Source organism: Mustela nivalis, assembly GCF_964662115.1.
Source record: "Mustela nivalis genome assembly, chromosome: 15".
NCBI lineage: Eukaryota > Metazoa > Chordata > Mammalia > Carnivora > Mustelidae > Mustela > Mustela nivalis.
The window spans coordinates 27,937,223-27,949,719 of record NC_139034.1 but is presented as its reverse complement, the minus strand read 5'-3'; the positions used below and the strand labels follow the sequence as shown (position 1 = coordinate 27,949,719).

At 45.3% G+C, this 12,497-nt stretch overlaps 1 protein-coding gene across 1 annotated transcript in view; it reads right to left on the bottom strand.

Annotated features, from left to right (window-relative positions):
* The window catches only part of LOC309848644 (guanylate cyclase soluble subunit beta-2-like), a 44,100-nt gene that overhangs the window by 14,805 nt on the left and 16,798 nt on the right, over nt 1-12,497 (bottom strand). Inside the window, exons 4-11 of the mRNA XM_082700534.1 lie at nt 12,328-12,427; nt 11,291-11,487; nt 10,213-10,324; nt 8,882-8,985; nt 7,076-7,292; nt 5,220-5,540; nt 1,910-2,058; nt 1,218-1,364 (exon numbers count right to left, since the gene is read on the bottom strand). Coding sequence (XP_082556660.1) covers nt 1,218-1,364; nt 1,910-2,058; nt 5,220-5,540; nt 7,076-7,292; nt 8,882-8,985; nt 10,213-10,324; nt 11,291-11,487; nt 12,328-12,427 — 1,347 coding nt within the window. The remainder of the gene's footprint in view (nt 1-1,217; nt 1,365-1,909; nt 2,059-5,219; nt 5,541-7,075; nt 7,293-8,881; nt 8,986-10,212; nt 10,325-11,290; nt 11,488-12,327; nt 12,428-12,497) is intronic.

Here is a 12,497-nt window from a genome sequence, read left to right as displayed (position 1 = left end):
ACATACCCACACACACACACACACACGCACACATGCACACACGCACATCTATACACACACTCTATTTACACAGCAGTATATTTTCAATAATTCAGTGGCTTTATTTACAGCCCTTTAAGCCAAACTCGGATCTCTTATCTGACCTTCTTATCTCGTTCCCTCATTCCCTCCCATCTTGATTTTTTACTGGGGCTTTTTTTCCACAGATGTATCTGTGTGTTTACATGGGCCAAGTACTGTGGATGTGTCCTTCCTGCAACCACCTAAAGCCAGCTTTTGCTCAGAAGGCTACAGTGGGCACGACCACCAGAACATGCAGCATTTCCCAATGTTGGACTCATCATGAGGGTGAGTGGAATGCGGCTTCAGAATCTCCTATGGAGGGGCTGTAATTGAGAAAAATTGTATTCTATCTTCTAGTTGTCTTTATTTACTCTGAGTTGGCTGGGTAGCTTATCTTGAAGATCTGACTGCCAGAAAGAGAGAAGGGATTACATTTTAAACCCCAGAAACACTGCTCTGAAACATCTCAGGGCGGCTAGGATCTGCTGAGCAGACAGAAGAGGATGCTTACTTTTCATCTCCAAAATTATCCATCTTTTAGAGTGTGAACAAACTTCCATGCTTGGAAGAGTAGGTTCCTGGGAGAGAGGTGAGCAGATGTCTCGCTCAGGGCCACGTGGCAAGAGGAAAGCTATTCGAAATATCTCATGGCACCCTGGTGCCTCCGCCTACTGCTGAGGGCATTTTCCCCCTTCAGTCTGACTCCTGAACCTCCGAGAAGGCATGTTGAATACACAGTTTCCTTTGGGGTGGGAAGGCTATTCAGTAAACCAGAAACACTTGTGGAACTGAATGCTTAAATTAAAAACCTGGAATTATTTAAAAAAACAAAAACAGCTATCAAGATGGATTGAGCCCTGCAGAGTAAATGGAGAGCTGAGCTCAACATTACAGACAAAGAAGCTTGCGGTCAATCACATGAAAGTACCAAGCTCTAAGACCTTCTCTGAAGTTAAAGAGAACTTGGGATGATGACTATTACTATTATCTCAATGACTTAGAACATGTGCAAGAGAAGACAAGAGGTGGGAAAAATTACCCATTTTAACTAGTGTAACATACCCAGTAACCATCTGAACAGACGAATAAGCAGAATTCTACCTTTTTGTGCGTGAAATGCTTCGTATTCAGCAAAATACTCAGTTTATCTCTACCTGGATGGGTTCTCCGGTAATAGGATTCATGACTTCTTTTGCAGAAATTCTCATTCCCAAGGCAAAGTTGGCCACTCTTTGAGCATGGCTTCCGACAGGCACCGGTACGCCCCCCACCACCATGTAGGCATCGCCTATGGTTTCCACCTGGAAGGGGAAAAGAAGCATTCAGAGCATCCCCTTAATGCATTAAACATATGATTAAATATTTGTGTCATTTTCCATGCATTGACAGAAGGACTGCATTAAAGCTGGTATTTGTTTGCCAGGAGGATGAGGAGCATGAGGGAAGGCGTGAGAAGAAAAATGGTTCCACAAACACCCATGAGAGAGCCCAAAGGCCTTTCTGCTTCTGGCAAAAACAAGTTCCAGAGAAGATGAAGCTCCTGGGTTCGTGTATGACTATGTATTAGATATACGTTATTTAGATTGGACTTATGGCTGAATTCAAGGGGTAGAATTATTCCCTGGGAAAACAGGGTGCCCTTCAAAGATGCCTTAGTGCTGAGAATCATAAAAGGATTTCTGCAAAGACTAAAATTCCTAAAATAGCTCCAATCCCCTTTTAGCTCTACCTGCTGACCTCACTCCCATCCACACCAAACCGCAGACCGGGGAGGGTCCAGAAAGCTGAGTCCGGAGCCCCTGCCCTTTCTGGGGGTAGCACACCCCCACAGTTCGCAGACACTTACTTTGTAGACCTCGTGGACACTGGTTAGTCTGTCAAACTTGGAGTACATGGAATTCAGCATCTTCACTATCTGGATAGGTTGGCAGGCAGCACAGATGTTAGTAAATGTAACCACATCACTGAAAAGAATCGTGCACGTTTTAAACTCCCCTGCAACATAAACCAGGTGTCAGTGACAGTCCAGGATATGGAATAATAATCCTATGAATTCTAGGTGCAGGTGTCCTTTGGGAACCAAATCTGACTGTGTCTTGGGGAGAAGGAGCCGGATGCCATTCAGCCAGCAGACCTCCCCCAAGTGCCCACTACGAGCCAGTCTTCATACGGGGAGAATCACGTAACATGAAACAGACAGGACCTTGGCCCTTGAGGAGCTCACAGTCCAGTGGAGGAGACATATGTGTCATCAAACACCCTGTAAGGTGTGATGAGAGGCATGGGAGAGCAGAAACGGGTTGAGCAGGCCCTGGCTTACCAAAAAGCCCTTGGCAAGTGGGCTGAGGCAGAGACCCCGGGGCAGGGCAGAGTACTGCCCACCACGACAGCAGAGACCGGTCACCACGAGGTGGTGAGTTCCGCTCTCCTTGTATGGCGAGAAGGCCACCATATCCTCAGCATGTGCTCCCAACTTGTCAGGCTACTTCCAGTCCTGCTAATTTTCGTAGAGCAGCTAGAGGACCTGCTTAAGTCAGACCCCCAACTCCTCTGCCTTACATCCATGACTTTCATCACACTGAGACTAAAACAGAAAATGTTTACCGTGGCCAGTGAGGGGCCCCCTCTGTCCCCACCACCTCTCTGGCTTCACATCTCCACCGCTCTCTTTGGTTTACTCCACTCCAGCCACACTGGCCTCCTTGGGGTTTTTCAAGTGCCTCCTGCTTGGCGTCCTAGCACTGGTTGCTTTCTCTCTCTGACCCCTCTTTTCACAAATATCCAAGGTGCTCTGTCTCACATCTCACATGTAAGCACCTCATGAGAACTTCCTTTACCACTCTATTTAAAATAACAGTCCCGGGACGCCTGGGTGGCTCAGTTGGTTTGACGACTGCCTTCGGCTCAGGTCATGATCCCGGAGTCCTGGGATCGAGTCCCGCATCAGGCTCCCAGCTCCACGGGGAGTCTGCTTCTCTCTCTGACCTTCTCCTAGCTCATGCTCTCTCTCACTGTCTCTCTCTCTCAAATAAATAAATAAATAAATAAATAAAATAAAAAATAAAACAATAAAATAAAATAACAGTCCCGAGACCCTGTCCTCTTAGCCTCATTGCTGCCCCCAAGCCCATATGCCTTACATCTGGGATTATATGGGATTGTTTATTTGCTTATTGCCTGTTTTCCTCATTGGACTATAAGTTCCATGAGATGAGAGACCATTTTAGTCTCTGTTATATTCCCAGTCCCTAGAGCGGGACCTGGCACATAGTAGATGCTCAGTAAATATTTATTAGATAACTGAATATATGACTCCTTGAACACAGCTGGGTATTGTCTGTATTATTTATACCTCTGGTAATAATCTCCTGTTCATGTAACTTTCCCTTCCCTTTGGCTTCTGGTCTACCCTTCTTCTTCAGACTCTCCCTACCTTTCTGATCTTGTTTTATATATTCCATTGACTTTTCTTCCTTCTCAAATAAGCAGTGTTCCCTAAGTTTCAATGCCTAACCCTCTTCCCTTCTCACCTCATGGCCCCAGATGACCTTATTTATAACTCATACCGCCCGTGATTAACCACCACCCACATTCCCGACAACTTCTAGATTGATAGCTTACCCTGGAAATTTCCATTGAGTTCTCCCTACAGTTCCTAACTACTTACTGGTCATGCTACATGGAGTATCCCACCGGCCTTTTAAACTCAGCTGCTCCAAAACCGACCTTACCATCCTCCCCTCAAACCTGCTCTTCTTTCTGGTTCGGCCTTAAAATAAATGTATCATGTGTCTCTATGCCAGAAACTTCACACTCAACCCTGACCCCTCCCTCTTCCTTTCTCCTGTCTTCTTGGTCATGAAAATCCTGCTGAGACCCTTCCCATATGTGGGGTCTTAATTCAGGCGTTTACCATCGCTCACCTGTACTGGGACAGGCTTTCTGTCTGTCTCCCTCATGTGCATTCAGTACCCTGCAGCCAGAATCATATTCATCAAACTAATCATGAAACTTTCCTTCTAAGAAAAAGAAACCTCAGGGAATCCTCACCCTAAGTGTCCAGCCCCACCTGGCATGGCTCTGCCACGTCCTCCCACGTTCTAGGGACAGTCCCCTGCAGACGGTGTTCGTGCTGCCCCACCTTTGCTCCGTCCTCCCATTCTCCTGCAATGCCTCATCCCTCTTTTTTTTTTTTTTTTCCTGAAGTAGAATCTCGAGGTTTAACTCAAGTGTCAGACACTTCATGTAAAGCCTCATAGCCCCTGACCCTGTGTCTTTCTCTCCGACGTCTACTTATTATTAACTTCCCTAGCATCTGTGTTTCCATACCTTTGCAACAGACAGAGCATGAATTCTGGAGTTAGATAACTTCTGATTGATTTTCAGCTTGTTTACTCATAAACCGGGGTGCACATAAATTTACAAAGCTAGTTGGGATAATAACACCTCCCTCACAGAAACGTTCAGAAAATTAAATGAAATGGCCTGTATGAAAATGTCTACTCCAGATCCTGGGGCAATCAGGACTCCTTAACCCACACGAGTTTCCTTTCCTTTGGTTACCCTGTCCCCCATGAATAGATCCTGCATATAGATGCCAAACGCACAAGACCGTGAACTCTTTTGAGTCAACACGGGGTAGCCCCCTGAAATTCAGTAGCTGAATTTCACGGATGTCTGGGTGCGAAAACACACCCGTGCCAGATGGAAAGGGAGTTCAGAGTAAACACGTCATTCTCTCCTCCATAAACGGCTTGCTCTCCCAGACTGGTCCTTCCAGGCACCCAGTGACTTATGTAAGGTGCGGGTGTGTTATTCCCGGTCCAAGCACACACAACTCTATTCACGATCCCCAACAGACAAGGCCAGGCTCAGGCCACACTTTCAGGTCTTAGAGAGTGTGATATAGGTGGGCATAGTTGACGGACATTTTTATTTAATCCGTATTTCACAACTGTGTTCTTTCCATTATTCTTACTGTTGGGAGAAGCAAACTGAGGCCACATGGCTTATGTAACCAGCCCGAGGTCATGTCACGAACGAGGGACAGAGCCCCAGTCCAGCCCTAGATCTGTGCGGATTCAGAGCCTGCGCCCTGACAGCGGGGACACACCACCTCCCGCGCAGAGGTCCCCGGCAGGGAAGGGAAGCTCTACCTGCGGCGACCTTCTTGCCCTCCTTCAGCTGGTTGGCCACATGTTCCGGCAGCATGGCATAAAGCAGGGTCTCTGTTTTCTTCTTTTCTATGGCCAAGTGCTTGGAGAGGATCCGCAGCTCCTCCTTCTTCCTCTCCAGCTGGTTGGACAGCTCAATCTCCGCCAGTCGCTGCTGGTTCAGGAGGATGAGGTCCCTGGTGGTGTCGTGGGGGGCGATGTCGGAGAGGTGCATGCCGCGTTCCTCCAGCTCCTGCAGGCTGCGAAGCTTCGGGGAGCACATGTATATCATGCAGCCCACGGCCTCCATCCAGATCATCTGGCCTGCCCGTCACCGAGAAAAACGCGACAACAGAGCACGTCGCCGACAGGGGACACAGCTCACCAGATCACCACCCACACAATATGCCCTTTCATCGCTTGCACAGTCTCACGCCTTTCCTGTCAGCCCCATTTCTTGAGGGCTCTATGCATACTTCCTGTCTCCACTTACTCTTCTTCCCTGTCTCATGGGTACCCTTTTTTACTGGGACGTGGCCCTCTTACTCCAACACAAGTCTGTCTCCCTCACCTCCTGAGCCCCCCTGCTGTGGGTAGTGTCATGCAGAAACCCCCTCCCTGTAACCTCACTTCCGGAGACTTCCCTGACACTGCTTTGTTTCTGAGATTCCCCCGACTTCTTTCAATTTTCCCTTTAAGGTCTTTTTTTGCTCATTCCTTCAATGCTGGTGTTCCCCAGGTTTCTGTCTTGGTATTCTCTTAGTATTCCACAGCGGCACCCTACATCGTGCTGACGAGGAATCTGAATTTCCAAAGAAACCCTGCTTCCTGCACTCAAGTGCATATTTCCTTAAAAAGAGATACGTTTATTATTTCACTATAAAAAGAGTATTCATGCATTGCAGAAAATGAAAGAAGTCAAAGAAAACAACAAAAGTTGCCCATAATCACACCACTCAGGTAATTACCAAAAATGGGTTTTCTGCCATCTTCTTTTTGTAATCTGAATTTTGCACTTTAAATTTATAATAGATATATCCTTCCCTAGCATAAATATAGGTATGCATCATACTTTTTTTGCAGGCTGCATTGATTATACCATGTTTTATTCAACCAACTAGCTAGCACTGATTATGTTAGGTCCCTTTTATCAGTCTATAAACAGCATGACAATGGCCAAGCTTAAGGTAAGTCATTGTGTATAATCATGCCTATTCTGCTAAGGATGTAATCTTAGAACTGAATTACTGAGACAAACAATATGCTCACTTTTAATGTTTTTGGATGCATATTGCTAAAATGCCCTCTAAAATGATCGCGACAATTTATACTCCCAACAGCAGTGATTTTTTCTTTAAACTACTCACCAGTATTTACACATGGTTACAGCTGAACTCACCTTCAGTCCCCTCTGCTTATTTCCTTGCCCCTCACCCCTACTATGAACCAGGCACACTATTCTAGGTATTAAGGAGTCAGCAGTGACTCAAACTGGCCAAGTCCCTGACCCCAAGGAGGTCACAGCATGTCTGTTCAGCTAGTTACCCAAGTTACCTAGTTTTATCACTCAGTTACCCAAGCAAGAAAGCTAATCATTAGCCTCAGTATTCTCTCTTTTTTGCAACCTTTACATCCAATCGCCAACTTCTACCTTAATTCTTTCCTGAATCTGTTCCTCATGCACCACCCCGGCACCACTGCTTGGGTCCTGTGGGGCTTTAAAGCTTCTCACCAACTCTCCCATGGCAGCCTCCCGCTTTCTATGCAACTTTTTGAAAAAACCGAAAACTCTGCCTTGTGCCTGTCTGAGCAATGGCCCAGATGGCAGAGAGCGATGAGGGGAGGGGTGAGTTCCTTACCTCGGAGTTTGAGTGCGGGCTGACTTTTCCATGCCTCAGGCATCCTTTCTCTTCGTGCCTTCAGGACAAATTGACTGTTGATAAATTTGCAGATGCTGAAAATGTTGAAGGTAACTTGGGGATGAATGATGGAGAAATACTCATCTAATCGAATCTTCTGGGTTTGGAGTCCCGGGACATACTTCTGAATATTCACTCCAGCTTGCTTGACCCTCAGCTATCCACAGAGGACAGATGTGAGACCAGGAAACAGAAAGCAACCTGCACCACGCACTTCCCCTTGGAAATACCACTCCGTATCCTCTCTGACTCACTAAGGAGGAGAAGGGGTCACTAATGGAAGAGATACCGTAGAAGTAATAAATATTATCTTAAAAATCAAATCTGCAGCTAATCTCTGAAAGAGGAAAGGGTAGTATAGGGTGCTCAAAAGCATATTTCTTACTAACAAGAAGTCTCAACTGGGTTGAGACTGTTCAAAGACTCAACTGGGTTGACAGTTCTTCTCTAACTCTGTGGGATTTCTGTTTCTGTCTCTTTCTGTCTCTCCCTGTCTTTGACTCTCTCTGCCTTTTCTCCCTTCAGAATTCATTAATAAAGAAACTAGCAAATTCTGTAGCTTAGATCTGACACCCAGGCCCCAGGTGAAGGAGTCCATCACAGACGTGAGGGGATATCTTCCACTGCTGCCTTCAGGAGACACACAGAAGGAAGAGGCAAAATGGGTCTCCTGTACATAAAATGTCCAATGTCTACATAAGCTGCCCATAATACTTAACATCACTAACCCCGGGCTGTCTGTTAGGCTACAGAAATTGACTTAACATTGTACAATAATTATCATTAAGTTTTTTGTGATTCTTAAAAAGAATCACTATCATTAAATTTTCTGTGATTCTTAAAAAGAAAAAGCAGTTTTCAAATACATCAGAATTTAAAACATTAATAGTAACAATAATAATATCCTCATAGCACCGGGGAAATGCCAAAGCATATTACTTTATCATTCCCTAGTTGTTTCTTATAGGAGTGTTTGATTTCCTCAGTTAGATCGATTCTTTGCAAGCAGAGAAGACCCTCAAATGAGTAAATTTCATAGAATCTTTATCCAGCAGTCCACTGGAGGTGATGATTCCAACAGGTCTCTGATGATTCCAACAGATCAAATAAATATCAAAGAAAATCGCAACTACCCGAAGACATTTTAACTGATATTTTTTACCAAATTTATTTTGCCTCATTGCCCTTTAAATGAGCTTGTAATCAATTCAGTTGACATAATTTTAGCCAAGGAAATTGACACCAAACATTTTCCATTAATGCTCATCCTTACAGCTCCCACAAAACTGTGGCATGAGTTGGCACAGACCTCTCCCCTGATTTCAAGCTATAGAAAGAGAAGCTTGGTGGGATTGAGCCTTTCACAATGGCTACAAGGACGGCAAAGACCCTGATCTAAAATGTCACCCTGTCATTACTGTGCTCTTTCATCTCTCGGTGTCGTGAACTTTGATGTTATGTCTTTTTTCTCTAATAACAAACTTTCCCCCATGCACTCCCCAGTCTAGTCTCCTTGGTGCAGTCCCTAACCCATAGGTATGGGAGAAGATCCTGCACTCTGGTTTCTGGAGGATGCCAAAATGAAAAAGAAGTCAATGGTCTGTCACACCAGGCTAAATCCTAGTCTCCCAAACCCTGGGGACTCCTCAGGGACTTGAAAGTCCCCACCAGCCATGAAAGACCATACAACATCTTCCCTTCCCAGCTTATCCCTAATCCAAGCGACAGAGGGAAGGGGCCTCTTACTGATTCATCAAACACAATGTGGAAAGGAAAAGCATTGCAGAACGTCTTCTGTTCAATCCAGAGCTGCTCAGGATAAACTGGCATGAAGGTATTCACGAGATGCCCTGGGTGCAGAAAAAGAGAGTCCTGCTCACAGGCAGCTCACGCCACCAACCTGGCACAGAGCAGAGCTCGCTCGGGATAGCATCTTAAACGTTCATGGGCAAAGAGCAGTCCCCACTCTCTATCACAGGCTCCCTTAGCGTCTCCAGATGGCCACAGCAATTCTTCCAAATTAAAACAAACAGAAAACTTGCTACTGGGTTGAGAAGTACCCCCCTACCCCCTGCCAAGTTTCTGCCCGACGCTGAAGAGTTTCTGGGCCAATTGAGTATGTCTCGCCATGCAAACAGAGCCGGCATTGAAACGGTGACAGCCAGACAATGAGCTAGCAGAGCAGAGCGTGTGTGCCCGGCCCAGCGTCAGGGACATTTGCCATGGAGCTTTTTAGACTGACAGTTTTGGGTGGCACATGAAAATTTAACCAACAGCCCTATTTGGCAGGGGGTAGAGATTCGAAATGGAGCCTTTTTGATATGAAAATCTCCCAGACAAAGGATGTCAATTGCGTGTTTGACTCGCTTGCCATGGCTTGAGGGACTCAGAATGCAGCCTTTTGAGCCCTGCAGACCTCCTCCCAGATGCATGTCACCAGGACCTACGGGGCAAGACAGGGAGGGCTCTAGCTCCGGGCTCCCAGTGGGGCGGGGCTCCCATTCTGGCTTAGTCATTAGTGCTGATCATGAGATGGGCTCCGTGTCAACAAGGGCACCTTCAGAGCCTGACGCCTTCATTTTTCATGCAGAAGATGGAGGACCTTGTTCAGGGCCATACAGCGCCTCAGGGACGGAGCCAGAAATCTGCTTTCTTGGCTCCTGATCCTGTGTGCTTTGCACTACTGGACACCATGGTTATTAACTGCAGACTTCTAGATCAGAAGTGCATCCCAGTCCCGAAGGCCCAAGAAGCTGTAGAAAATGCATTGTTTTTGAAAATATGTCAGTTCTCATCCTCCTTCCTTTCAACACAGTCCCCAGCTAGGACTGATTCCCATTTTCTCTCCAGTGGCTTTCCCTGATTATCGGGGAGACTGTGTCTCTCTGTGTCACCCAGCACAAAAGGGACAAAGGAGGGCAAGTTAGAGTCTGATGTTTTAAAGTTAAAAATCCTGCCTCCAAATCCAAGCTCTGCAGAAATCAGTGACATCATAATCATGGAAGACTTGACCCATTTGTGTGCACCAAGCCATTACTTGGCTCCAAGAGTCACAGTCAGGAAATCAGCCCACTCACCTTTTCCAAACATGACTATGCTTCTCACAATTTCCCAGTGTGATTTCTTCACAGGACAGACAGAGACACTCAAATACTTCTCTTTCATCCTGAGGAAAGCCGCCTCCATAGCCTGTAGGTGACAAAAAGAAAAGCACGTGTGTCTGGTCATGGGACTGGTCATGTGCCTAGAGGTGCACAAGCCCCATTCTGCTGTAATCAGGACCAATGGAACAGCAAGTCCACACAAGGTCAGTCTTAGCAAGACTTTCTTATCCCTAAGATTTGTACCTAGTTAATCTTCCTGTTGTTTCTCTGCCAAAGGCAGCAAGGACTTCTTACAAACCTCACGATAGGGCTGGCATGAAAATCACATAGGAACATCTTCTCTTCTTGTGGTTGAAGATTCTGTAGCCAACACTTTGAGGGGGGCTTTGAATGCTCTAAGACATAAACACTGGGTGCTCCAGGAGACACAGAATCATCGGGATGCTTGCATAAGCTGTGTGGATATATGTAGGACCTAAGTAGAAAATGTTCACTCTACAAGTTGGAATTGAGGCAGCCATCACAGGATCAGGAATTGACTCCAGACTCCCAACTGATCCCAGCTCTAGAAGTGGGCGCTAAGGGCTTAAAAGGTCAATTTATTTTAGAAGGATTGCAAAATAAGCCACAAAGCCAAATGTCTGGCCTTCATATTGGTGTTTTTAGAGGTGAAAATATTCCAGGCTGAAGTTTGTCCCCGAAAACCTCCCAGTGCTTATCCAAGTTTTCTTAACCTAGCCATTCTCAACCAATAATGATTTTGTCCCTACCACTGCCCTGGAGATATTTTTAATTCCCACAGCTAAGGAGTGGGGAAGCAGGGTCCTACTCACGTCTGGTAGATGAGCTAGGAATGCTACTAGACGAGCACAAGACAGCCCATCATAACAAAGAATTATCTGGCCCAAAATGTCGGTAGGGTTAAGGCTGAGAAGCTCTGCCTTAAATCCACGATTAGAAGATCCATTTGGTTCTGTTGCATCGATTGTTCGGAGACTGGTATTTCCACTAGGAGGATCTGTGCTTCGCAAAGACATAGCAAACCCAGTACCTCTTGGTCTCTCAGGATGTCCTGATTGTCTTGTTTCCGGTTTGGTTTTGCCCTTCTTATCTCTCTGTGAGACTTCTGCACAACCAGAAACACAACATGCTCCTTCTTTCCTGTCCTCTCCTCTTCCTTACTCATGTTAAGGATATCCATGGTCACATCAGTGTCAAAGAAGTCTTTGGCCACAGCCTCAATGATACCTACAGCAGAAGGACACTTAACGGTGAGGGATGGCAAGAGGCAGTTTTGCCACCAAAAGTTATAATCAAGTTAGACTTCAGATGAATATCCCAGAGTTCACTAAGCCCAGGCCCTGCATCAAGACAGGCAACAGAGGACAGATTAATAAAATTAAAAATAAAATAACTTCCGGGTAGTGGTTTAAATTATATATGTCTGCATAACAAATATAGCCCTGCCACTCCAATTTCTAGTTTAACATCTATTCATTTGCTTGTTTATTTCAGGAAGGCATTTAACTCACTAAACCAACTCTAGAAGTAATGTAAACAAAATCTAGTTATAAAAGCATTAAGGACCATGTTCTAAAAAGAGGTGCTCTGGAAATCTATCCCGGAGTTATAATATAAGCATGGGAAAATTGTGCATGAAAATGTTCACCAAAGCAATAACAAAAGAGTAGTCGACTAAAAATTCAACAACAGGGGACTCATTATTTACAATATGGATTATCACTTGGCAGTTGAAAATGAGTTTAAAGGACCATGTGGAAACATAGAAGGATGCTTTTTCTCCATAATGCCGAATACACAAAGAAATATTGATACAAAATAATATGCAGAATCATCATAACTATGTAAACATGTAGTTCAAAATGTTAAAATAAAAAATGGAAACTGTTCCTTCTTTTGACACCTTGGGAACTTATTTTAATGGCCCAAAGGCTTTGGGAGTAATGATCAAGATGACAAAGAATCAGATAATGGAAGAGCTGAGTGAGCTATGAGCCATCCTGGAGACTCTGTGAGGAGAACTCCAGAGACGTTGTAACTGTGGGGCTGGTGGGGCTGTTCCCATACCTGGTACGATGTGGCACAGACCACTCCTGTCAGAGTAGTAATGGAGAAGCATTTTCCCATCTGCTGCTTTCTCCACGCGGAATGATGGTGCGTTCATCTCCTATTTGAAAGACATGACATGTTTCTCCCAGGAAACCCAAGTTATTTAAATTATACTTTAAAGGCTTTGT